This window comes from Phoenix dactylifera, chromosome 6, assembly GCF_009389715.1.
Source record: "Phoenix dactylifera cultivar Barhee BC4 chromosome 6, palm_55x_up_171113_PBpolish2nd_filt_p, whole genome shotgun sequence".
In the NCBI taxonomy this organism is placed as follows: domain Eukaryota; kingdom Viridiplantae; phylum Streptophyta; class Magnoliopsida; order Arecales; family Arecaceae; genus Phoenix; species Phoenix dactylifera.
This window is the reverse complement of record NC_052397.1, coordinates 3984584-4011942: the sequence shown is the minus strand read 5'-3', so window position 1 is coordinate 4011942 and position 27359 is coordinate 3984584. Positions and strand designations below refer to the sequence as shown.

Sequence of the window (27359 nt, the reverse complement as noted above, 5' to 3'; positions counted from 1 at the left end):
TTTTTCACGGTTCGTGCTCCGTTCGGCACTGGATCGCCGAACAAAAGGCTTCTGTTCGGCTGAACAGTGCCGAACAGAAGCCTTCTGTTCGGCAACCCTCAACCGAACAGATCTGCTCGGCTGCACAGTGCCGAACAGAAGGCTTCTGTCCGGCACTGTTCAGCCGAACAGAAGCCTTTTGTTCGGCGATCCAGTGCCGAACGGAGCACGAACTGTGAAAAAAAAAAAATTTCGGGAGAAGCCGGTGAGGTGGTTCCGGGAGAAGCCGGCGAGGTGGTCGGAGATCGGGAGAATGCCGGCGACGAGAGGGAGAAGGGGGAACGGGGGGGTTTTGGGCGTTGGCGAGGTGTTTTGGAGGGGAAGAGCGGGGTGGGGGGGGTTTGGGGGGTATAGAGAGCAATTTAGGTGAGGGGGTGGGGAGGGTGGGGGGTAATTTAGGAATTTTTAATTTTTTAGGGGTGTCCTTAGCAAATGGGGGGGTGTAGAGAGTATTTAATTTTTTTTTAATTTTTGGGGGGTGTCCTGAGCAATAAGGGGGGTGTATATAGAACCACCCCTGGCCACCACTCCGTGAAGCCCTTGTGGAGTCCAAATGACCGAGATGCCCCTACCGTAACAAACTATGATGACCGAGTCCAGATAATCAGGACCGTTCATTCAATTAAAGTGGTACGTAACCTGTCGTCATGAAATGGAAGGCTGATGATCAAGCATGTTGCAGAGAAACATGTTAATTACAATGTTCGTGCGGAACATCCTTCTTCCGTCCACTGAGGTCGTTACGCTTCGCGCTCTCCGGTGCCGCCACGTTCGCTACTCAGACACGTGTCTTTTCCCCGCTGCTCCCTTTAGACCCCGCCATCGTCCAAAAGTCAGCATAATATTTATTATACGTGATCAAAAACCGCCGTTACGTTATTTGCGCAAGTACATCTCATCCGCTCGTTTACGACGCCTTCTAACGAGAGAGGTGAATTGGCGGAAGATCCCTCGTCCGTATAGAACTTTCTATGCGCCCTCCCCTATCGCTTCGGATTTCCGTTTCTAGGCTGGGGTTCTTTCTCTCTACAGCAAGAGAAGCCATTTTCCTCGCAGGCTATCTCAAAGGTCAGTCTTCCTTCTCTTTCATGTAACAAAAATTAAATTAAAATATAAAATGTGTAAATCTAAGCCATATATATACCTTCTAATCAGTCTATGTAGTTTACTAATAGCAGTAGAAAATGTTTCCTAATTTGATTCCATTTTTAGCAAGATAAAGAATAGATATGATGTTAAGTTTCGTGAAGTCTTTACCTTTAAATTCGAAGTGCTTCTCCTGTTGTCTCTCCTAGTTGTTCTGCTACTATAAATCAAGACTTAGATGTTTTTTTCTCCACACTGTGTTTAATTTTCTGCACTAGACTATGTGTTTGATTTAATTGTAGAAAATTCATGGGCTTATGAGTCTGAATTGGTCTGCTGCAGCTTAGGGGTGCGGTTGTGGAATGGCATTGAATCACCTATCTAACTTTGGAGGAGTATATAAGAATCTTCACATACCGGCGCTAGTAATTGGAGCAGGATTTGTTTTGATTGCACTGATCCTTTCTGTCTTGCTGATATTGCAACATCTCAGATCATACACTAATCCTTCTGTAACTTTGCCATCCATTTGTGTTATTAACCAGTTAGTAGTTCAATGATATGTTCTAACAGAAACAATAGCCAGACTTCTGTTTTGTATTAGAGGATATGGCTGATCGAGGTTTGTCGGATTTATTGTTAGCTAAACTATAATTCATATCAGTTTATGTCAGATTTTGTTGAAGAACTTTTCAAGGGCACATTTTCCTAAGAAATAATTATGATTTCCTTTATCATATTGAAACAAATAGGGAAGGGCTGTAGTGAAGTGGTGAAGTGAGTGCTAACAGTTTCCATCACAATATCATCATCTACATAAGAAACCGAGATCTACGGTGCTTTCACTTTCTATGCACGAGCTCCAAACTGTGCATATGGGTATCTAGGGGCCATAGATTATTTTATGCAAGGGACACACATTGATATTTATCATCGAATTGCTAACAATTTCGAGAAAGCATTTATTCATTTAACCTCATGATCGGCCATTGCTTTGACCGCTACAAATCTGAGAGTGACCAAGTGTGTTGTGGCTCAACCCCTGGACTGAATACCTTGATGATCACCAATTTAGGGTTTGAACCCCAACAGTAGGTGTTATAACCATCCCAGGTGAAATTCGAAACTCAAACATGTAGTTTCCAAATTGCCTGCAATGTCAAGTTTAATTGTAGGTTTCTGCTCATCAACTATCATCCTAATTTAGTAGCATTAAAAAAACAAGAAAAGGAAAACCAGCTGCTACTGCACTTTCCATTTATCCAAAGTTGGATTGATAGATGCTGACCTAAAGATAGAATTTTATACCATCTTTGGTAAAATTAATTCAGTTTCAAATCCCATAGATGATTCAAATTATAGATGATTTTTGTTTAGATAAATATAATTTCAACGGTGAAGGGTAGCTTCAAGGAGTATGCAACATTAATCTTCCACATGTTTTGTGGCAACTTTTTTATGCTTTCACGGACTCTTCACATGCCATTTGATATCAACTTCAATGTTTCTGTTGATGCAAACTTGTCTGTATCCTGTTCTATCAACAGAATTTATTACAATTTTGATGAATGCCAGACTTTGACAGAGTAGATTTATTTGCTCCATAAATGCATATCTACTGAACCAAATTTGGCTAGGTTGGGCAGATGAAACTCTATCAGTCATCTAGACACTGCAGGAGCTTGACATCTGCATGACTTTGATATTTTTGTAGGAACAGAAATGGATTATTGGCATCATATTCATGGTTCCTGTTTATGCCACTGAATCTGTAAGTGTTGCTGCTTCTTGTATTGCCAGTCCTTATAAAAATGTCTTCTTTGATCAGATACAAGAGTTCTCTTATTCATACTGAGTTAGAATCCCATCATCTATCAGTAGGACTAAGACCTCAATCCTACCAATGCAAAATCAATAATGGAATGTCTAAATGGAATATTCATATAGCAAAAAATGATCTACAAGATTACGATGCCTGAAAACCAAGAAAATCAAATGTTTTCGAGATTTCCAACTTATGTGTGAAGTGGTCGCTGAATGGGTAACTTCAATGGCATAAGACGATCTCTTGACTTGATTTATAGTTTAGGAATAACCAAATCAGTTGAATTTTGGTGTGTCATAGGATGTCTGAATCATGACATATGCATCACAATTTTCTATGACCTGCAATGTATTTTAGCATACTAGCTTTACTGTTACCGTCTAAATCGTCCATTGATGTAGAGATATAACAGACATCCAAAATATAATCTTTTTCTTTAATGATTTGATTATTAAATATCATGATCAAAAGCTTATTCATCCTTGATTCAGAATGTATATTATTGACTTTGTAAAATATTTATTTTGCACGGACAAAATTGGAGGCTTCAACCCTCCTAAAAGTGCTCCCTCTCTCTCTCTCTCTGTCACAAACTTACAAAAAAAAAATCGCATTTTCAATTGCCTTTTTTAAATTTATTTCATAGTTTGGATATGTGGGCATGTATGAGAATATTGTCTCCATTTTGTACTAATATATTTGTTTGTTATAATTCCATTCCATTTTCTTATGGTAATTATCCACAATCAGATGTTTCCTTCTTCAGATAATATCCCTGTGGAATTCGAGATTTTCTATAATTTGTGACATCTTAAGAAATTGTTATGAAGCATTTGCCCTGTATTCTTTTGGAAGCTACTTGGCTGCCTGCCTTGGTAAGTTTATTTCCATGTTTTTTATGAATTGGAACAGCATTTAACTATTATTTTATTACAAGCTAACTTGATTGTTAACTGTTTCCCAAATCAGCTGTCTTTGTAAGGGATGAATATTTACTCGTGGTTGCTAGAAACTTATATAACATTATAAGACAGAAATCATTGTTTTTCCATTACATATAAGATTGGGACCACCAGAACAAGCAATAATGGTATCTAGTACACCAATATAACATGTACCATTAAAATTACATCTGAAAAGGATGCAATTAACATGCATAATGCGAGAAAACATACAAGATTTTCTTTAGACTTTCCACTATTGTGTTATTTACTCATCTGTAGTTTTTTTCTTGATCTTATTTCGCACCTTGTAACTAGAAGGTTCTCTGTACTGGTTAAAATCCTGAAATTGCCAAGAAGCAAAATAGATTCTTGTCTCCGTGTAAGAATCTATTGCTGGAAGAGAGTATCTAGCCAGTATAGTGTGGATTCACTTAACAACTCCAGTTCATCTTCTCAAAAGCACGTTCATTCTACAGTTCATCTAACTGTCTTGACTATAACAGTCACGCTGCTAACTATTTTAGGAGGTGAAGAAAGAGTTGCAGAGCTGCTTGAGAATGGAGCAAATAAACAGCTAGGTAAGCAATTGCTCGAGGAAGAAGAGAAGGAAGGAGCACCACATCAAAGTTCATTCCTTGATTTTTTTTGCCATCCAAGTGTGCTGGGAAAGGATTTATACACAATTGTGAAATTTGGTATCGTGCAATATGTAAGTGAACGCCTTAATACAGTTTGTGTTTGTGCAATTTGGTTTCTTAGTTATTGCATGTCTACAGATGATTCTCAAGACATTATGTGCCTTTCTGGCATTGTTGTTGGAGCTTTTTGGAGTATATGGAGATGGGGAGTTCAAGTTGTACTATGGGTATGTAAGGTTTTTTTTTTTTCAAAAAAAAAATTACTTGAAGGTCTCTATAATACTTCATCATACCGTTCACTAGTTACAAACTTGATTATCTTTTCCTTGATTTCTGTCAGATGACTCATGAAATTTCTAACAGGTACCCATATATTGCAGTTGTATTAAACTTCAGTCAGATGTGGGCTTTGTATTGTCTTGTGCAGTTTTACAATGTGACCTATCATAGGTTGCAACCAATCAAGCCATTGGCAAAGTTCATAAGCTTTAAGGCGATTGTTTTTGCGACTTGGTGGCAGGGTGTGGGTATCGCAATAGTCTGTTATTTTGGTATCTTGCCAAAGGAGGGGAAGATCCAAAATGGAATTCAGGATTTTCTCATCTGCATTGAAGTAAGTCATTTTCTTTTTCTCTGAACCAATATAACTCCCTTATTATCTTTTCCCAACTCCAACTCCCAAATGATTTAGAATGCCTAATATGCAGTTAATATTTTTCACTAATCACTTTGTGGTTTGTATCTTTCTTCTCAGATGGCTATTGCAGCTGTTGCCCATGTGTATGTTTTCTCAGCAAAACCGTACCGGTTTCTGTCAGTTTCGGAGTATGGAAAGGTCACTTCCCTTGAAACTAAAACCAAATTGAAAATAAATGAAAGTAGCGAGGGGAGGCCTGCTAGTGTTGAGCAAGAGGAAACGCATGCTGAATCTCCTGGGACAAGCATCACCAAGAGTGCTCAGGATGTTGTGCTAGGGAGTGGTGAACATGTGAGCTCTCTCATATTCCTCCCTACTAGGCACAGATGCACCATAATTTGATCTAAAGTTTTTTCTGATTAGATTAATTCTTATAACCTTTAGATTTTTTTCTTTTTTTGGTTATTACAATGCTAAGAATTTATAGAAAGATATCGTAGGCAAAAAGATCATCCCTAGATATCATCATGATTCCACAATTCCTAAACAATTGCATGTCACTTTTGTTCCAATCCTAGTCCTAAATTTTTTGTTTGCAGGCTCATCAGTCCAGAAGTTCTCGGAAACTAACTGTATGTGCATACCTGAGGCTTTATTGCTGTCATGCAGGTGGTTAAAGACGTAGCTTTGATCATATCTCAGGCAATAGAGCCTGTAGAAAAGGGTGTCACAAAGATACAAGAGACATTCCATCACATTTCTTTTGGCTCTGATAAGGAGAAAGAACCTAAAGTTGAGGTTGATGAGCACATCACGGAGAATGTCGTGGGAGATGAGCCCCATATGATCAGTTCCGAAATGGAAATTAAAACTGGAAATCTCCACTGATGAGACTGCATTGTGTCCTGCGCTGCTCATTCTTTGTTTCAAGAGAAGCTTTAAGAATGCTGATGTGCAAATAAAAGAAGGAAACAGGAAAAAAAAAATCATCCACGCCAAATGTTTTTGATGCCTGTAGATTAATGCTAATTATTTGCGGCTGCTTTGTTTTTCAGGTGGCAGGATTACTGTAAGTTGTTTGATTCTCGTTCTTTTTTCTGTTGGGGTTTGTATATATAGCTCATTGTCATTTTGAGTGGAACTTGTTGAATTCTGATAATTGTTTACAGTCACATAGTGCTTCACTATGCAACTAACATGAAATTAATGACCTTGGTAAGAAATTATGTATATTTTCAAGGATTTGCCATGGTCAGCAGAAGCTGCAGAACCGTTCAGGAAAGTGGGAAGAAATACAGAGAGGAAGAGCTTAGCCACAATTCCTTGTGTATGCTTGAGTTACTGATTGATTTTGGGATACCTTGGCCACACAACAGACCTTAAGCAACATAAACCACTACTCAAAAGGTAGACACACCACCATGATGGCAATTACAGTATGGGGCATATCAGCGGAAGCATCTTTGCCCTCCATCCCTTCCTGTGACCCGAAGAGGAGCTCGTGAATGCAAAATAAAAGAAATTTTACCAAAGTATTTGGACAGAAGCCCATCAGGTCGAAGCCGAAATGGATAGATTATGATATATGTGATTGTTACACCAAGATTGGCTTAAAGCATTGTTCAGAAAAGATCACTTGCAGGAGCAGTATATTACAAAAAACATTGCACGCTCATCTCTTTGCGAACGTTGTTTACACGTGATGAGGGAAACCAAACACTAAAGAAATACATATAATGATGGTATAAAGTTATAAACTATACACAGGACAACTAACACACATGATAACTAGGAGCTTTCGCAGCATGCCGCGCAGCAGCACTCATAGCAGCCAAGGCATGACAAAGCTGCACAGCCCTGAGCCATTACGACCGCAAGCTTATCATTCATCTTAGAGCATGCTTTGATGATGTACATGCAGCAACAGTAGTTGTCACAGCATCTGACAGCTTTCTCAAGGACATCGTTGGTCTCGGGAAGCTTTGGCTCTCCAAACCCGGTGGGGAGATTTTCCGAGGTTGCAACTATATTTCCAAATCCGATGGTCAGGCCATGGACCAGAATCGATAAGCGGTTTTTAGGGCCTGCATGCTTTTGGGAGCCATGTTTCTTTGCCTGCAACATGAGTTTACATGATTCATCAGAGTTCAAGTACTTTAGTGGCAATCACATTTTTAATTTAAATCATATGGCTTCTCATGTGATACACAGATAACCTCTCGAGTGGAGCCTCAGAAGTTCAGCTTGGGAGTCTGCTTCTAATAGATATTAGAAAGAAGATATAATAATAGAAAATACTTAGATCAGTTGGTAATTTTCCCCTTGCAAATTGGCAGAAAAGGAGGAAGGCATGAGCCTTCATAGGAAACTCATGAATTAACTTAAAATCTCTACTTGTTGAATCTGACATGCCATGGATTAAGGATGAGGAACACAATAACAATTCATCAGGGTGTGATGTCTATCATGTCAGCTTATTTTTCGTAGTTTGCTACTACTATCAACTGCTCATAACTTTGAGATGAGAAGTCAACCTTTATTGTATAAATATTGGCTATTCCAGACTTTCAGCAGAAAAAAGTGGGGACGGGAAAAAAAGAAACTAAGCCATGTGACTAAACATAAATTAGAACAATGGCAGACATTGTACAAGACTCATTCTAAGCTACTTCGTATGAAATTTTATAGAATTCAATAAGCCAGGAATCTTTTTATGGTGAAACAGAATATATTGAAGCAGACATGCATGCACTGCAAAAACCTAATAAAGCTATATATACGAAGAGAATTTGTGGGGTAAAATGCATACGCACTATTGAAAAGATGGAGTACCTGTTTTACAGCATCCTGCTTTTCTGTGTCAGTCTGGAGTAAGATCATATATGTATACTCCGATGGTACGCTACTTCGCATGCTTAATTTAATAATCTACAAAAATAAAAACAAGTACAAGATGTAAGTGCACTAAATTCTCTGTTTTCTGAGTCTGACAACTGCAATATAGTACAAAGTTAATGCAAAGATATTGTTTTGGTTGCCAGTACAGACATGCCAATCAGAAACTATGCAGTGGTGTCTAACCAAGAAATAAGAGGAGATTTTCTAGCAAAAATTTTGAAAGATGTGTCTATTTTCCAATATCTCAAGTTTTTCCCCCATATTTTTTGAGTATGGTGGTGAAGTACCAGCAATCATTTCAAAAAGACCGGTATGAGAATTAACTAGGTCCAAGCGTCAAACACTTAGGAAACACCCAAAAGTCAAGACATCATCCAAATGAAAGAAATGCGAAAAAAGAAGAAGAAGAAGAAGAAGAATATGTGTAGAATTGGCAGCATTTGCATTGGGGTAGCATCATCTAACCATTCTAACTTGGGTACCATGTATACCATGCCCCACCCTTCACCTTAACTGCAAGTCGCCAGGTGCTAATCCTGATATTTCAAGTTGTTTGTGAGATAATTTGTTATTTTAACATTTTTCAAATTTTTTCTGAGAAAGAAATTAACGGCTGACTGTAATCATTAAGTCATCAATAATCAGTTGCTTTGAGAATCCAAGATCAAGATATGGCAGTATCTTCCAATCAATGGCATTACTACAGCTTGCTTGTTCAGAGTCTTAAACATACCGGCATCCTCACAAAATACAAAAAAGAAAATAAGACAAAACCAACCCTTGGAGAAAGCCTTGCATTCCCGTGCATTAAAAAAAATGATAAATATAGGTTGATGCATGCTAGTCACACTTAAAATGCTTACATACCGATATTTTACAAACTTGCACTGAGAGGGTGATATGGTTATCCATTAATAAATGAATGTTGGGATGTTTTTGACTCAAGTATATCTATACCAAGCAGTATTCTCCAAACATCTAGACTAGTTCTCATGGCATTTTCTTCCTCTCAAGTAATTACATCTTTATTGAAAAATTCATCATGTCAGTGTCCTAGGCAAACAACATGCTCAATAAGAATTTGTTATTATTTCCAACAAATTTTCTGGCTTGAAAACTTGTAGTTCAAAAATTGTCCTAAAACAGCCTTCTACTGGAATGTGATTGGCCTCCTGGAGAGGCTTCTTCATCCCATGATCATAATTGACAGTTATTCCAAGCTTTCTTTTTGATAGGAAGTCCTTCAAATCTTTTAGAGAAACACAATGACCAAATCTAAGCATGCTGGTCGAAATTTGTGCATGCAATTGATGAACTAGCTGATCGTATGTTATGAAATGTTTTTAGTCTTTGAGAGATAGATTTATAAAGAGAGCTAACCACAATTACTACTATCCATTTTTTGCATGAGAAAACAAAGATTATCAGCATAATATGCTATGAGATCTTCACCATAGTACCTGTAAGTGATTCAGGAACCATCATCAAGTTAGGCACATATGCAGATGCAAGTATTAAAATATTTAATGATGCATGTGTACGTATAAAAACATGTATTAGAAACAAGAGGTCAATAGGATTTGGGTGGCGTCATGAAAAAAATGATTTCCTATTATCTTGGAATGGCATCAATGATCATTTGATCCCTACAGGCTGGTCAAGCCTGCCTACGCCAGGCATAACTATTCCAAAGTGAAGCTGTTTCAAGCTATTCTTGGCAGCTGGCATAAAGCCATTTTTTTTGCCTGCCTCTTTTATTTTAATGGACAAAACAACCTTAGCCAAAAGTTATTCCAAAAGTTGTAGTCAAATAACTTGTTGCATATCTTTTCCATGGGGCATAAATTCTCCTATTCCATTTCTTCTTATTCCTAAACGAAACACAACCATAGGGATAATGTAAGTACATAAGCACTAACCGTAATTGCCACTAACCTTTTCCTCGAGCTGTTTGCTTTCAGAAAACCATGCCTCAGCTGTAAGAAGATCAATGTGTTGCTTTGCAAAAACCTGTGCAAATAACAGCAAGTACACAAAATGAGTATATGGAATGCTTAAATGACTAGAGTTTAGGTTCTTATAGTCTGCTGTCATTCTGCATCCCCTGCCAATTAAGTTTAGGTTCTCATGTTCTGAATCCTATGGCAAATCAAAGCCAGATAAAAGAGGACCTGCATTCATGTTCTTATTTAATGAATAAATTATATGCTATCATTACTAGATTATCATTAGTTACAACCAAGGTATGCTGAACCGGCACTGGTAGGCGTACCGGTCACCTACCGGACCGGTTCGAGACCGGTTCGTACCGGAATCATATGAACCGGTCTTTGTTTATATATATATATATTTTATTTTGGTTCACAAACGCGCCCGAACGTGCGCTGTGGCATTTATGACCTGCGCGGGGCAGCGCGCCCCACGCGGATGAGGTGGCCCGCGCCCGCGCGGGCGGACTACCCTGCGTAGGCGGGGGAATCGCGCCCGCACGCCGCGCGTGGTGGAATGTTGCGGACCTCCCTCATACACCACCGTCAAATCCCACCACCAAGAAGAGGTCCGGGCTCGGAAGCTACCGAAGGAGGGTCCTACCAAGACCAAGATCAAGGATCGAGCCAATCACTTGCTTGGAGGGATGGCCGAGCCTTGGCCAAGCCCCTTCACGCTTGGCCAAGCCTCGGCCGAGCATCGTCACACTTGGCCGAACTTTGGCCAAGCACCCCTACATTGGGCCCGCCGTGCACACGACGACGCCCGCACTCGCCAGCATGCGTCCGCGCCCGCCGCATGCCCGACATCAGCCGCGCGCTCCAGGCCCATACCATCAATGCCAAGCCTCAGCCAAGCACGCCCAACCTCGGCCGAGCATGCCGCGCACATGTCCAAGCCTCGGCCGAGCATGCCCAACCTCGGCCGAGCCCACCGCACGCTTGCCGCGGCCAAATGTTACAAGACTGCATTGCTGCGGCGAGGTTCAGGCCAAAGAACCTCGCCAGCTACAGTGTGCCGGACGAGGTTCTCTGCCAAGAACCTCGCCAGCTACGGTGCGCCAAGCGAGGTTCTGCAGGACGAACCTCGCAAGCTACAGTGCCCGGGCGCGCCCAGGCCAGCAGACAGGCCTGGTGAGGTTCAGGACAGAACCTCGCCAGCTACAGTGCCGCGCGCCCGCCAGCCCGTCAGCACGCCCGCGCACGACCGCCAGCGCGCCCACCTGACCGTGCGCGCCCGCGCGCAGCGCCCCAGGCGAGGTTCGGCCCAGCGAACCTCGCCACAGCCTGCGCCCGCGCGCCCGCGCCCTGCCGCAGGGCCTGCCGCGCGCCCTGCGCGTGCCGTGCCTCGACGCCCGTGCCAAGCCCAGCCACGCCCTGCCGTGCGCCGCGCCTCGACGCCCGTGCCGAGCCCTGCCAGCGCCCCTGCCGCGCCCCTGCCAAGCCCTGCCGCGCCCAGGAGCCCTGCCAGCCAGCCCTGCCGTGCCAGACGTCCAGCCAGCGCCCAGCCCCTGCCTGCCGCCTGCCAGGCCATGCCAGCCATGCTGCCCAGCCTGCCAGCCAGACCCTGCAGCCCCGCCAGGCCATGCCTTGGCCCAGCCATGCCCTACAGCCATGCCATGGCCCTGCCAGCCAGCCCTGCAGCCTGCCACAGCCCTGCCAGCCTTGCCAGCCCATGCCACAGCCTTGCCAAGGACCTTGCTGCAGCAACCATGCCAAGTGTGCAGCCTTGTGCCACATGCAACCATGGCCTTGGCCATGCCTAAGCCCTATGAAGCCATGCCTTAGCCATCCATTTGGGCATCCATATGAAGACTTGTAAGGCTATAAATAAGCCATAGAGGGACATCTTTGGGAAATCTTTTGAACATCTTTTGAACATTGTAGTCTCTTGTATTTCGGCCTTAGGCTTGGGAGGGCTTTGCCCTATTGTATTCGGTCCTAGAGTGTCTCTAAGGACTTGGGCTAGTGAGAACCCATCATAGTTCCACTAGATTATGCTTGTAAGCTTCATTTTGGGAATAGAATCCACCTCAAGCTTTCCTCTAAATCCACTTGTGTTCTTGAGTTGTTTTCATTCAAGCCAAGGGTCGGGTCAAGCTGCAGCCAGTAGGCCCTCCCCTTGCCTTGATTCCCTTGGCTACTAAGTGCTCGGCACACAACCGGCGTTACCCGTTCGGCCCGCGTTCCTACGTTCTAAGGCATCCGCAAGGAGCCAAGGTGCAAGGCTTGGTGTGGCGGCTCGGGGCCGAGAGACGCCCTCCAACATGGAACCGCGTGCGGCACTCTGCCCCAAGGGAGCACGTGGCCCGTTCACCATAGCACGTGCCCGCTACGGTTTAAAATCCACAGCGCGCGCTGTGGTTAAAAAAAAATGGAATATGTAGCCGGTACGCATGCATACCGGTCGGTACCAGCCCGAAAACAGCTGGAACCGGTATCCATGTTGTTCGGGTATCGGTTCCAGGCCGGACCAGTCTGTACTGGGCCGAACCGGCCGGTACGGACCGGTTCGGCAAACCATGTTTGCAACAATAAAATTTCTATCTTTTCAAGACAATAAACAATATTAATGTCTGTTGTACGTCATATCATGATGTAACATAGATGTATATGCACATATTGTTGTGTCCTTACTCCATATTCTCTTTATTTTCCAAGATTTTGCATATTGATGAGTCTTATTTTGTCATACATATCCTGCACCCTTCCATGCTTCATAGCACATACGGCGTGCATTTTTTATGGCCTTGATTAATTTTAAAATATGAAAATAAGAATGAATAATGTCTAATAGCCAGAATACTCAACTAAACAAGAGATATCATGTACAGGTTCATTCTAAAAGAACAGAAAGTATTCAGATCTAAAATCAGTAACTTACTTTTTCAAGAGGGATATCCTTTGTATTTTTCACCTCCAAGTCAATAACAACTTCACTCATGTCAGCCAAGATACCTTTAGCTTTAAGAGAATCTGGAATCTTGCCTTGGTATCTGCCTGATACAATCAATGGGCATCCCACTGAAAGATCAGGAATATGAGTAGGATACACCTAAAAAGAATGTAAACAAATTCTTAAGTAAACTGGACAAAGGATTACATGTTACTCAGATTAGAATTTAAATTTTCCATCATTATATATAAGCTGAACCTACTGAGGCCCCACCAACTGGCCCATTTACATGATAGCCTAAAATTACTCCATTTTTTCCAACCAAGCTGCCATAAGCAGTTATGGATAGGATTTATTGATTATAATTATTTTTTCATTTGTAAAGAAGATATGACTGCATATGACAATTATTACTAATTCTACAAGATTTACACTAAAATGAGTACTAGAAGAAAAGCAAAAATGAATGGAACAAAAAAAAGAAAAAAGAATGTCGAATTGCAGGACATCATGTAAAAGAGCTACTCCAATGCAACTGTTACTATTAGAAAGTGAGAATTAGTATTACAGCTGGTAACTGTTAGCACTTCTTGAGTAACATAAAACTCTATCTTTACTGCAAGGTTTATCCCTTCTATCTGTGGTCAGTTTTCTGGATGAAAATATGTTAATAACATTTGAGAACTTTCTAAAGCAAGATCCTAGTTAGAGTAATCCTTATCGGTACTTTCCAAAGGGAGCTCTCGATTAGAGTAATCCTTTGACATTTTGTGTGTACTTCCAAGAAAAAGCAGGTTTTCTATGTGAAAGGAATCCAATGAGATGTGGAAGACCAGTTGGCAAATATCTGTACTCATACAACAATGGAGCTCTCGATTAGAGTAATCCTTTGACATTTTGTGTGTACTTCCAAGAAAAAGCAGGTTTTCTATGTGAAAGGAATCCAATGAGATGTGGAAGACCCGTTGGCAAATATCTGTACTCAAGCAACAATGGAGCAGCCAATCTGGCTTATTTTCCCGTCAAACAAAGAAAAATAATTTTGATTAGCAAAAAAGCGGGAAGAACTCAAAGCCTGATCTACAAAGCTAAATTCATATCTGAAGTAAAAGTGTAAACTAAAAAAAGAATCAAATTGAAGGCATTTCTAACTTCTTAAATTAACACTAAAGAAATATTTCATAACCACCCTGTAAATATGCTTTAGTCTGGACACTTGCATGATTTGTGAGGCCCTAAGACAGCAAACATAATTGCCACAATACATGGGCAAAACTGCTGTCTGGAGTTCTGAAAATAAAAGGAACATTGTAGAAATAGTGAATTGATGTGTATGTATTATAGCCATGACTGAAAGACCAAATTTGTTTAAGCATGCGTGTATATGTGCATGGTGGATGAACTAATATTGCAATAATATACCTCAACTTCATCAAGATGATTAAAGATGTCAACAATGATATTCGTAACTATCGGGGATGAAGCCCTCCTAAACCATCTCTGCATTCGGGATTCGATCAGATCTAGTAAAAGACAAATAGAACCCATTAAATTTGAAAATGCCGGTATCGTGTAGCTAAGGAGGAATTTAGAGACAAATTATGAACATTTGTCAGGGCAATCAAACAGATCATAAAAGCTAACAGTGGCTGCAAAAAGTTGACTCCTCCATGGTAGTATACGTACTAACAATGCATGAAACTACCCTCAATATCACATACATCCATGTACGCAAATAAAGTATAATTAACAGGTAAAGATGCTTATTTTTTGAATAAAATTACATTTGAAATGTCCAAGTAAAACCTTTTAAGCAAAGTGCGCCATGTCGGTATCAGACCCCATATCGGTACCATCTTATTACAATATCGGTATGCAATATGGTATGAGATTGTGAGATATACCGAGTGTCGGTATGCTACGAGACTACATACCGGTTTGGTACCAGTATGGATAATATGCCCGATACGGCGAACCTGGTTTTTAAAGGTTTTTATACATATATGCATATACATAGTGCATGTGAAAGATCATGGTACCATAAATCAATCCACCAAGTATTGTCTTAACCGTGTGGAATCAACTTTTCTAAATTGTCGTATGCAACAACAAAATGTTAAGATGGACATGTGGTAAAACTAAGGAGGATAGGTTGAGATGAGTCTAAGAGAAGCTTAAGAATTGCACCAATTAGAAAGGAAGTGATGGAGCACCATCTGAGATGGTACATGCATATGCCAAGGATCTCAGGAAGCTCTCATAAGGAGAATTATTTTAATCTTTGTTGAAGGATTTAGGAAGACATCAAAAGGCTTGCAACAACAACAAAAGTAGCCTTGAAGGAGAGTTACTCTAATCTTTTTCCAAGGATCTAGGAAGAGGAGAGGAAGACCTAGATTAAAATGGATGGAAGCTGAGAGAAAGGACATTGAAACTGTTGCAACAACATTAGAGATAGTTCTTGTGAGGCCCAATAGTCCCACATCGAAAAAACTCGTTACAGAGCCTGGGCATATGAGGCGGGTATCTCCAAATCCTGCAGACGCATTTTGGAAGAAAAACAAAATCGGAAAGGGATGAAGGGCGCTTGCGTGAGGCCCCGGAACCGGACAATATCTAGTAGGAGAGCCCCGTGTTCCCCCCTCATGTGGCCCCCACATGGGCACTGGGTGCCTCACGTGCCCCGTGGAGGCGGGGGTGTGACATTTGGTATCAGAGTCGAGGATGGCTCTTGTCCGATGGTGGGAAGGGTGTGAGGCCCAATAGTCCCACATCGGAAAGACTCGTTCCAGAGCCTGGGCATATGAGGCGGATATCTCCAAATCTTGCGGATGCGTTTTGGGAGGAAAACAAAACCGGGAAGGGGTGAAGGACTCTTGCGTGAAGCTCCTGAACCGGACAATATCTGGCAGGGAAGCCCCATGTTCCCCCCTCATGCGGCCCCCACGTGGGCACTAGGTGCCTCACGTGCCCTGCGGAGGCGGGGGCGTGACAGTTCTAGATAGGAATCATTGGAAAAACGAGAACTCATTAAACCGACCCTTAATAGTTGGTTCTTTTAAAAGGGTGAAAATTAGATAAAAGGAAAAAAATTAAAGAGTTTTGGGGGAAGCTTGCTCCCACATGAACATGCATAAATATGAAAAAAGGATGGATAAAGCAAAAATTTGAAAGGAATGCATTATATGGCTTAATTGGAGAACTCAAATAGGAAGGAAGCAAGGCAGCCATGGATTATTATGGTTAAATGGAATCCAGTACGACCATAAGAAGGGTACATCATTAGTATAGAGGGTAAACTAATTAGAAATGACCAACCTCTATGTAAAAAAATACTGAACTGCCCTTTATTCACAAAAGAAAGTGTAGAATGCATGACATGCTTGTAGCTAGCGGTGATTTTGGCACAAGAATTGATTTTTTTTTTTTTTAAATGTGTATTACGTTCTCAGTTGATGCATCTACATGAACCATAGTGGAATGTATGTGATAGCAGATTGTAATATGAGTAAAACTGAATGATAGAGGCATTTTCCATCTAAATTGTAGTCCTTATCTAGATGACTTTGTATTGTGATGATTTCAATGACTAAATTAATGGGTCCAGAAAAAAGAAAAAGAGCAAAGGTATCGAAGTTGCTACAAAAGGCATACCTCATTTTGATGAACTTTTTTGATGAAGTAACAATAATACTATTATTCTTCAAAGAAGGCACAATTTTTTGTTGTTAAAGAAACAAGTTAAGATGTAATATATCAAAAAATAACATGTATTGACCTATATATGCACATAAAAGCATATGTTTTTATGTACTTAATACAGGAGAGACATAAAAAATGTAGGTGAAAACTGAAAACCATGAAATGGTGAAATCTGGTCCAGGAGATCTATTTTTCTTTCATTCATAACACAATTGGTCTACAATGATTATTTGTTATATAATTCTTAACAAAAAATGGAAGGAATAAATGTTATCCCAACGATTTGTATTGGCTTCACACATCCATCTTCGCCATCGAAACTTGAAAGGTCAGGACCTCCTAGATAAATAATCCTTCAGCCTTCAGCAGTTCTCTCCCTTCTCTTCTTTAACTCTTGAACATGTACATAAATCTCCATCCTCACTAGGGTCATCTTTAGCCTAGGTTGCATGTGTCCAAACCATGGAATACGGAGCCGTCCCGAACTGCCCGGTTCGAGGCGTACCAAGCCATGCCGGCGGTAAATCGGGACAGTTCTGGCATTCAGAATAGTAAACCAGCATGTGGGGAGAGAGGGAGAGGAAGAGAGAGAGAGAGAGAGAGAGAGAGAGAGAGGAGGGGAGGAAGGGAGAGGGAGGAAGGGGTGCCAGAGGGGCCCCAAAGGGTCGGAGTGGGGGCTTCGCCCTCCAAACCCCTGTTTCAAAAGAAACAGAGGTCCGTCAGGACCTGTTTTATTTTAAAAATTTTAAGTGAAGTCGGAGATAGGTTTGTCCTTTGGGGCCCTTCGACGGCCCCGATGAACCCTTATGTTGAACAAAGCAGGGGTGCAGAGGGCAGAGCCCCTGCTTCGGCCCTTTGGGGCATCTTCGGCAGCCCTCCCTCCCTCTCCTTTTCTCCCCCCTCTCTTTTTCTCTCTCTCGTCCTCCTGTCCCACTCTACTGTGTCGGTATCGGCCTGGCAAGGATCGGCATAGGGACGTACCGAACCATGCCGCCGGCCGACCAGTACGGGCTCCGATAGTGGCACAGCAGACCTGGTCCAAAGTCCAAACTATAACCATCCAACGTTATAACAACCATTTGGGATCAGCATGTCCAAACCAATATCAACAAGTTTTACCTTACATTAATAATATAAGTTCGAATTAACAATACGAGTTCTAAGCCTCCTCCTAGGGTTGGCGGAACCGTCCTGAACCAGGCAATGCCGGCCGTCCCGAGCCGTACTGATGGCTCACCGGTACGATTTCCGTGGTTCACTGGTACGGTTTCGGAAACGAAAATGAAACTCGTTGCTGAAGCCGGAGAAGAAGAAGGAAAGAGAGAGAGCAAGGGAGGGCCGGCGGAGACCGCGGCCGAGACCGGCCTCCGCCAGCCCTCCGTCAGGCTCCCTCCATCTCCTTATCTCTCTCTCCTTTTCTCTCTCCCACGGTCTGTGTGCCATCTCCTCTGTCGGTACAGGCCCGGCACGGCCCCTACCGACTCGTGCCGCCAGAGAACCGGTACAGTGCTCGATATTAGTTCCGCCGACCCTGCCTCCTCCAACGCACCAATCATAAACTATATCCTTCCAAGTTCTAAAACATCCACCTCACCAACACCATCTCTTCAAAGCTCATCTTCTGTCATGCTTTGTCATCCATTACCAACAAACTAATCCATACAACAAATAATGCAAAATGAAACTAGTGAGTCCCTAGCAGATAACTTAAGGATAAGAATATGCTTCAAGAAGTTGAATTATTAAGAAAACATAACTGACCTGGATCATATGCAGCATCATACTGCCCCTTGCTGATTGATGCCAACATCCGCAAGAAATAATGATTGCAATAAGAACCTAACAAAAAATTTCCAGCATAACAAGAAAAGCAAAAACAATATTAGGACGGAGCATCTATCAAAATGTAATAATAGTACGGCAAAGTGATAGAACAAAAGGATAATCACACAACATCATGTTATCCATTCGTGATGGTTGACAGCAGAACCAGGTTCTATGAGCATAGGCTTCACAAAATTTCTTTTTTAAGAAAACAAAAGGAAAAGTTTCTGTGTACATGGCCAATTTCCTTAGGTACCCAAAGATGTGATTTCTATAACAGCATAATTGACGTTAAAAAGATACCAGGAAAGATTATAAGGTTCTTATTTTGCTAATGCACAAGGATGAGCATACTATTGACAAGGCAAAGTTTGCAAAACTAGCATTGACCTCTCCTTCAAGCATCCTGAGAAATCATTTCCATATAAGATGCAACTCCCAATGATTATACATGTTTTAAACATGCTGCTAAGAAATACATGTAATAATTTGCTAATTCAATAATATCAACGATACTTTAAAAGCAAGCAATTTATCTTGACGCTGTTTTCTTTTCTTTTAAATCAGTGTCATGCTTAGAAAGCTAAGCTAGTTCAAATTTCCTCCTTCAGTACTACAAGAAAAAAACATACATGTATATACATATATGGATAACTTCTATCTCAATCTACGTATTTTTAGCATAATTTTGGATTACAGTAGTCCGATACAATAATGTTCGATATATTCTCAACAATATATGCCTTTCATTATTGTGTTCCAACAGAAGTTCAAAGAAAAAGACATATGATAGACGGTCAATTTGTTTCCCATTGAATCAAGATTTATCACCAACAGATCCATAATGATGAGAAAAACAAGAAAACACAATTAATTTCTTATTGATTCCCTTGTCGTTGGACCAAATCAAAGTACTTTCTTTTTTCTTTGTTTTTTGAAGGGGGTTGAGAAAACACAAAAAAATTTCACTGCTTGAGTACTTATTGGATTATAATTTAGGTATCACACTACACTTGCCGGTATAAATAGTTCTACCATTCTCAAGTGCAATAGTAGGACACTTATTGCCAATGTTCACCGTCTTGATATCAGACCCCGAATCGGTGCCATCCTATTACAGTGTCGGTATGCACGATATGATACTCGGTTCGGCATACCAAGTATCGGTACGCACTGATACCGCATACCATTATAGTAATAGTACAATCCGTACGCACCGATACCGACTGGTACAGTGAACCTTGCTTATTGCATCATTGAAAAGTAATGATTTGTGAGTAAGCGCATGTAATCCATAATGAAACTGAAATATGTCATTTGCCATTCGTACAAAGATATAGCTTATGAGTTGTTTTTAGAAGACAATCAGTTGAAGATAAATGTATCAAAGAAAAGATGCTAACCAACAAAATGACCAACATAACAAATCAAGTTGAAAGATTTCCTTTTCTTTACCCACAAATGTAGTTGCACCCTTAGTAAACTAAGTCAATTTAAGAATAAGTCAATTTAAGAATAAGAATTATACCCAAGAACAGTAATAACAAAAAAAAAACAAATTTAAGAGGAGAATAGCCATGTTCAATAGAATTATTACCAACACCAAAAGTGGAAATTCGTGGGGACATGGATCCTCTATTTGCCACACGGGTTCTCATGGTAGAACAAATGTCACGTTCATCTTCAACAGACCCATCAGTTATGAGAAAAATATGTGGGACTGAATCTCGAGCATCGAATAGCAAATCTATTGCCTGATGGAAACAGCAAAGAGAAACAGGAAAAACAGCAACATTGCATAAACAGGAGAATGTGTACGAAAGAAAGGGATAGGAGCTACAGAAATATGGACAGAAATGACAAATATGAATAAGCCCATTATATGTCTCCAAGTCCTACTAAAAGATACCAAGGTAATAGCAGATTTTGTGTAGCCAGGGATTTACCTTATTTAAGGGGTGCATGATGTTTGTCCCACCCCCCGCAACAAAAGTTTTGCATATCCACTCATGAGCATTTTCTACCTTGACGTCGGTCACCAGTTCCATGCATGACGAGAATGAATGTAACTCATCATTGAAAGCTATTATATTAAATTTATCAACTGGATTGAGCTCTAGGAGGGCTGTAGATAGTGCATTCTTAACGTTCTCTAGAGGCTTCCCTTCCATGCTTCCACTTATATCAACAATAAAAACCACTTCTCTTCTGAAGACCTATAGCATTAATTGAATGATAAGGCACATTTAAAAGAGTTTTCTTAGCCATAAAAAAGGCACAAAACCAAGACAGTTATAAAATAATTAGGTGAAACTCTATCCAGATTTATCATGGTTGGCATATGTTAAGATGGTGAGAAGATTTCCAATACTTGGTCATGATTTAGCATAAACTATGTTATATAAGAGATGTGGGTATCATGCACAAAAAAAATGTACAAGGTGGTGAAAACTTGTGTGCAACACATGAATATTGTTCACAAAGGTTCTAGCAAAGGCATGGCAACAATCAAGGTGTAAAAGCAGAATGTCAGAATGTGAACATGCTTGTAACATAATGATATTGATCTATCGAACTCTGTATAATATCTAGGTTGTAAGGCTGATATACAATCTTTAGAGGATAAAAGAAATAAGTCCACTTTATTACTTAAGCAGTTATAAGCTTGGTTTTAAATTGCTATTGTTCAGTATTTTGGAAATGCTATAGGGTAATTCACAAGTGCAATAAGACATACAGACCACAAGGAACCTGTGACATAGAAAACCAAACAAAGAGCGCACCAGCAGAATTGGATCCAAATGTAGTCAGGATTGGAAGTGAAAAATATTTAAAATTTTAAACAATATTAAAATAAATGAAATGAACCATCATAAATTCCTTGAAGCTTAAGCAACAAAACAGCCTGCATATGAGCTACTCAACCAGTGAATTTCGAAGCAACAATTACAGGGTTTTTCGTACAATAAGTATCACTTGATAAGTTAGATCTTATGGTTGTTGTCATGAAACTGCAAAAAAGAAAGCAGTACATGGAAGTCAGGCAGAGAAACAAGGGATAATCTAGAGACAAGATGGAATTTTGGAGGCCTCGTGCCCATCGCAAACTCAGAAGAACCTTAGGAGGAAGAGTCAGCATAAGTTATCAAAAATTGCAAACTTAGTAATCAGATTATGAAGCATGTGACTGAAATTGTTAATGATATAAACATAACAAGAAAAACAAAAGAAAAAACGAGCAACTTATCTTGGGACTTCATGCCATGTCTAAGAGGAATGTGTGTTTGTTTGTTGGAGTAATCAGATAATGAAGCATGTAGCTGAAATTGTGAACAAGATCAATGTAACAGCAGAACTAGCAACTGCTCTTGAGACATCATGTCATAATTGAGAAGAATATGTGTGTGTGTATATTAAACCATGCCTCTCATTACAAATGTAAATGTTTCTGTCCTCTGCAGATGTACAACCTTTATGAATGAAACATCTTACAGGTATAGTCATGCACATGTATAAACATAGGAGAAAAGAATGAGAAAACATAGGCCTGTTAACTGAAAACGAATGAGCATTGCAGCAAAAGGAAAGACCAAAACATCGATGTACCTTTCTGTTCTGGTTATTTCCTGGAAAAAGATAGAGGCAGAACATCTCTCTCTGATCATAGTCATACATCGTTGGAGATTGTAAGAGTATGCCACCAAACAAATCATTTGAATAAACCTGTAAAAAACATTTAAAAGAAGAAAAGTAAATTTTCAGATCAAAAATCTAGAGTGACTAACAAATGCTGATGGCAAAAGTTGAAACTTCAGTTCAAAGATAGAAAATTACCAGTGTAATTCTCCCATAGCAAATTAAACAATTTTACCTGTTCATTAATTTGGAAACTAAAGAAAGTAGATAATTTAATAGCTTACTTTCAGAGAATCTTAAATTAGTTCAGCATAAGAGATCTCAAGATGAGCATATATAAAGTATTTTGTTACTTAGACATAGGTGTTTTCCAATCAGCACTTCCAAGTGATGTTTCTTTTCATTTGTTACATTATATGGAGTATAAGATGACTAAGCACTTAGATCTTCCCTCTTTTATCAAGTCTAACATAATGCTGTTCATCTCAACTTCTTGGCCTTGCCTTTTTTATAATTGAGTTCCATTATTATTTCTACTTCCTTGATAACTTCTCTTGCTTTACTAAGGATTACCTAAGTTCAATCATATAGCTTGAAACTGTTGGAACTTGGAAGTATGGTATTCACTAAAAGTCGTTTGTATATTTAACATAAGAATCATTGAGATATCATGGCTATCTCCCTTTTACATACAGTCATAAAGAGTATAGGATATATATCACATATCGGCCTTAGAGACAGAAAAAATGCATGAGTACTATAGGGGATTTATCCAAGTAATCAGAGTGTTTACCATGAGGAAAATTGGATATTCCTAGGTACTCGAAAAATGTTCATAGCTACGGATGATAGTGGGCATCACACTTATAAGGTTCTTGAGGTGGATAATGACATTTTAGAGTTCCCCCTTCGCCGAGATGAGACCTTGAACTGACACTCAGCTAAGCCATCATATATTGAATAGTCAACGCTGGCAATCCACGTCACAAAGCACTGTCAGAGATAGAAGTGTGAACTAGGTAGTAGTCTCTGAACTAAAGGACATGACACCTTGCTGTATTCTGAAGGTCAATAAATTTGTGGCTAAATTTGTAATCAATAGTAATACCCTGGACTATATCCTTGATTGGGAGTACATTGGTATTCTGAGTCCAAATAAGAGTGAGAACCTAGTTGTCTATACCCTGAACTATATAGTATTCATATTAGAACAGAAACATTATCAGACATGTAAGACTCAAGGCCCAAGCAATAAGTTGAAAAATTTTGATGATAATTATTTTGTTAAAAGTATTATAGTTAATATTTAGTTATTTTCAAAAAAAAATCACATGAACAGTTTTCATAAAAGGGTGTCTAACATGTTCCAAAATTCTATGGACCATGACATCATATGGCTAAGGATTTGGCAGTGCAGTGCTCAATGATCATACAAAGACACTGGAATGATAGAAGATTAAATTGCATGATATAGCTTAAGCAGGAATAGAAAGGTTAATTGGTCATCAACGGTTTATGGGTACCATATCCACATGCCGGACCATGTATGACTGAAACAGACCTAAAGAGGAAAATTATTAGCGATGGGAACCTAAATTGACCTATCCACTAAGGCATCTAACATATGCCATCTATCTCCAAGTCAATTGGAATAAGATTCCAATTGCATATTCACTCATAGAATGAATCAAGAAAGATTTGTATTTTTAAACGGAGATAAGATTGGCTAGATTAGGTCAAGTAAGACTGACCCTGGACTAATCTTGGGAACCACTTGGATGAGATCCAAGCGGAGGTGGCCAACCACGGAAAGGTGGCCGCCGCCTTTGCTCCATCTTGCATCAATTAGATGGCACACTCCATCTGAGAGTGTGCCAAGTAAGGCCAACACCCCTAGGGCTCCTCCTTCTCCAAGAAAAAGAAAACAAGTTTTGTTAAACAAGATCTTCTTGTAGAGCATCTCTTTGGTCTGTGGTTGCTGGAGATTCAGGGCTAAGGAAAGTCTTGAAGATAAGGCATGTGGACTGAAGCCGGTGCGAATAGTAATTCTTAGAGGATCGTGTATATTCGTGGCCTCAGTCTCTTTCAAGAAGGGCGGTTGTGTATATATTATTAAGCATGTAATCTATCAATTAATGATGATTTATCAAAAAGTGCAACCCTACTCTGTGCTATTTATCATCGCATAACACTCTATTGGACGCTCTAATTTGCAAAATGAACAAACATTTCTAATTTCACTGCTGCATGCCACTTCTACAGCTCAAGGTTTAGAATCTTGATTCAAAAGCACAAACTGACCAGCAACAAATCAATTTTGTTTAAACTTTGAACTAAATCAAGATCTTTCATTTAACTCTGAATTTGTTTGCCAATTCTATTGCAATTGACTTAACTTGGTGCACGTTGTTCTTTATATCATGCCAGCTTGTCTGTGGATCTTTAACATATAAAATGTAACTTTATGGCTCAAATCTTAAAGTGGTAATTCCTTGGGACCACTAAGTCAAGGTCATAACTCAACATTCAAAAGCTTGCCTCTCCTACATTCAATTTACTCATTCTACTGTTGCCATGCTGCTTTCCTGGTAATCAAATATACAAATACAATATCTCTAGTTGCAAATAAATGGTGTACCATCCACATTAAAGTGTAGAAAGGGATAGAAAAAATAACATCAGAGTCATCAATTGTGTGCACAATACTAAATATACATGTTTAACACATTTGCCTTCTTGTGGATTCCTATGTTCTATGTGAATATGTACACAACATGCATGTACCCACTATATTGATACATGGCCTTCTGTGGTGCTCTTTGATTGGGCGTAGGTCCATCTAAGTGTATATGTTTGGCTCTATGCTCCAAAGCTAAAGTATCAACTCCAAAACTTGCACCATGGGTTTCAAAAGGTAAAATGAGGATCTACAGAACACACGAAATTTATAGAAAAAGTATAAATAAACTTATAACCTCTTGGACTTATATAAAAAAGGATCTATGCTTATCTCATTTCGGTTGTAGAATGATATCTATAACTAATCTCAATAATTGTTTTTGCATGTAACGATAGATTAGACACAGCATAACCTCAAAATTATAATTAAGGTCATCAAAAACAAATATGAAAGCTATCAACAAAAGTTGATATTTGGTACTTAGTACTTACACTATATGAAAAATGAAAATCTTTATATGACCAATGCTCAACAACTGCTTCATATAAGAAAGTCAATATTCCAGCTTGCCGACTTCTTTCCTGAAATGACAAGAAGCAGTGCCAATCAATAGCATGGTTAAGCTTTGACTTGCAGCCGCATCAAACTACAGGGTTGCTTTTTACTAACATGGTGCAGATAAGTTCACCTTCAAAGCATGGCTCGTAGTCTGCAACAAAACTTCCTTTCCAAAACCACTATTCACATTCAGTTGAATTTTTTCCTTTTTTGCAAATATTTTTGCAAATGGAGTGACATATTCTGGAAAATTAAGAGGGACGGTGATAGAGAACTGCCCATCTTCATAGAATAACTTCTGAGACCATCTGATTGTAAGAGAAATGTCAGATCCTCCGCTAACCTTCAAAAGAGAGGTTAAAAGTAGGGTTTTCAACACATGCCTATGATTCAAACTGTTAGAAAGTAGATGATCAGAAAGAGACCAAGAAGCCCTATTAAGTCACCTCGGGGATTGTCAAGGAAAACAGCTCGGGTTTCAGAAAGCCCCCTCCTTCATTTCTCTCAGGCTTCTCCATCTTCTGATTTTCTTCTTCATCCATCACCCGAGTGGAGTATGAATTCTTACCTACTTCAACCTCGACACCTAGAATTGAACCCTGTTAGCCAAACCATATTTAGCTTGAGAACAGCCAAGCCCATTACGGCCGACAGATCAGCAATCAAACATATTATCTACAAAGAAATAAAAGAAAAGAAGATAGTTTGAAACAAAAAAAGAACACCATAGCCTATGAAGGTATCGCCATTTCAAATGTTTAATAGATCAACCATTGAGTTATTACATTAACAAACAGGTCACTTAGTTAATTTAATTTCTTGACAGGATTAAAATCTTTCGATGTACATCATCCAATTACCAGTTGGAATTATAAAAAGCATAATGTTATGAATCATCACGATGGTCAAGCAATGGTTAATTTTTAAGTTCTGGACTCAATACTACCAAATTACCATAAGATATAATTTAATAATAACTAAAAATCAGATAATACACCTCCAAATTTGACAACTTTTAACATAAAACTAAACAACATATACTTACGTCTGAACAAAATCTCAAGACTAGCAGATTTTAACAAATTGCCAAATAATAATCAATCTTCATTAGTTTCAACACCATTGACAAAATTCAAAGATAAAATTTTAATTAATCACTAAAATCAAATCTCCTAAGATGACATCTTTTAACATAAAAACTAATCAAGATTTTTACATTTGAATAAAATTTCTAGACAAACATATAATCAAAGAATTGACAAAATTATGGCCGATTTTCATCTGGTTTAACGCAATATACAAAATACAAAGATAGAGTTTAGTTAATCACTAAAAGTCAGATGATACACCTCCAGATTGACATCTTTCGACATAAAAGCTCGTCAAGATTTCAACTTTTTGAAGGAAAAGTCAAGATTAACAGAAACTAGAAAGAGGTTATAAGAAAAAATAGAGAAAAGAAGCACATTTCTGCAAGAGAAGTCCGCACCTGCTCGCCCATAGGGACGAGGAGGCGGCAGTCGCAGCTCCGGTTCCGCATGATGCAGTGTACGCGCCACCGACCGCGGATGGCGACGAAGGCCGTGTCCAAGAAGCAGTCGGCTTCCACGGCGATCTCGTTCATCTGGAGGGGGATCAGCGCCGGCGGGTCGCAGTGGCCGTACACGTGGGGCTGGTAGCTCGGAATGTCAGGGTTGTCGACGATCCCGGGGTCGTCGACGACGGCGTACACCATCGGCGCCGCCGGGAGGAGGGACGCCAACGACCGCTCCATCCCGCCGACAGGCCGCGGCGGCCCAAAGTGCCGATCCTTCCCGGCGTATATCCGCTTCGCCAGCTTCAGCCCGTCCTCGACGGCCTTCGCGAACTCGTCGTCGGCCATCGTCGGCCGTCCGATCGGGATCCTGCGATCGGGAGCAGAGAGAAGGAGAGGTCGCCGGAGAAGCGAGGAATGAGCGAGAAATCCGAGAGACGAAAGGAGACAGACATCGCCCCGGATACTTAAATG

General features: G+C 40.1%; 2 protein-coding genes across 5 annotated transcripts; one reads left to right on the top strand and one right to left on the bottom strand.

Annotated features, from left to right (window-relative positions):
* The first annotated feature begins 1432 nt into the window (after positions 1-1432).
* On the top strand, positions 1433-6886 carry LOC103705088 (protein LAZ1 homolog 2). Its single transcript, XM_026802733.2, has 8 exons — positions 1433-1637; positions 2840-2896; positions 3717-3825; positions 4419-4603; positions 4671-4759; positions 4896-5145; positions 5287-5520; positions 5839-6886. Exons 1-8 carry the CDS (start codon positions 1488-1490, stop codon positions 6055-6057), a joined length of 1293 nt encoding a protein of 430 aa, XP_026658534.2. The 5' UTR covers positions 1433-1487; the 3' UTR covers positions 6058-6886.
* Positions 6714-27359, bottom strand: LOC103702176 (von Willebrand factor A domain-containing protein DDB_G0292028-like). 4 transcript variants are annotated; one of them, XM_008784504.4, is made up of 13 exons: positions 26841-27358; positions 25798-25950; positions 25482-25694; positions 25285-25374; positions 22084-22200; positions 20424-20693; positions 20075-20231; positions 18415-18492; positions 14374-14474; positions 12940-13110; positions 10003-10077; positions 8002-8097; positions 6714-7284 (listed from the first exon to the last, which is right to left on the bottom strand). In XM_008784504.4, the coding sequence occupies exons 1-13, from the start codon at positions 27231-27233 to the stop codon at positions 6958-6960; spliced, it is 2241 nt and encodes a 746-aa protein (XP_008782726.3). In that variant the 5' UTR covers positions 27234-27358; the 3' UTR covers positions 6714-6957. The 4 variants fall into 4 exon arrangements, with proteins under 4 accessions (XP_008782726.3, XP_038983093.1, XP_038983091.1 ...); XM_039127165.1 differs by having other exon boundaries at positions 25798-25937; positions 26841-27309; XM_039127163.1 differs by lacking the exon at positions 6714-7284 and adding an exon at positions 7579-7703 and having other exon boundaries at positions 26841-27359.

Excerpts from the sequence above, each read along its gene's own strand:
- LOC103702176 (XM_008784504.4), bottom strand. The coding sequence starts at position 27,233 with ATGGCCGACGACGAGTTCGCGAAGGCCGTCGAGGACGGGCTGAAGCTG. Across the intron at positions 25,695-25,797 it reads TTTCCTTGACAATCCCCGAG|GTTAGCGGAGGATCTGACAT; the intron begins GTGACTTAATAG and ends TCTCTTTTGAAG. Across the intron at positions 22,201-25,284 it reads ATTTTCATTTTTCATATAGT|GTTTATTCAAATGATTTGTT; the intron begins GTAAGTACTAAG and ends TGTTTTTTACAG.
- LOC103705088 (XM_026802733.2), top strand. The coding sequence starts at position 1,488 with ATGGCATTGAATCACCTATCTAACTTTGGAGGAGTATATAAGAATCTT. Across the intron at positions 2,897-3,716 it reads CTGTTTATGCCACTGAATCT|ATAATATCCCTGTGGAATTC; the intron begins GTAAGTGTTGCT and ends TTCCTTCTTCAG. Across the intron at positions 5,146-5,286 it reads ATTTTCTCATCTGCATTGAA|ATGGCTATTGCAGCTGTTGC; the intron begins GTAAGTCATTTT and ends CTTTCTTCTCAG.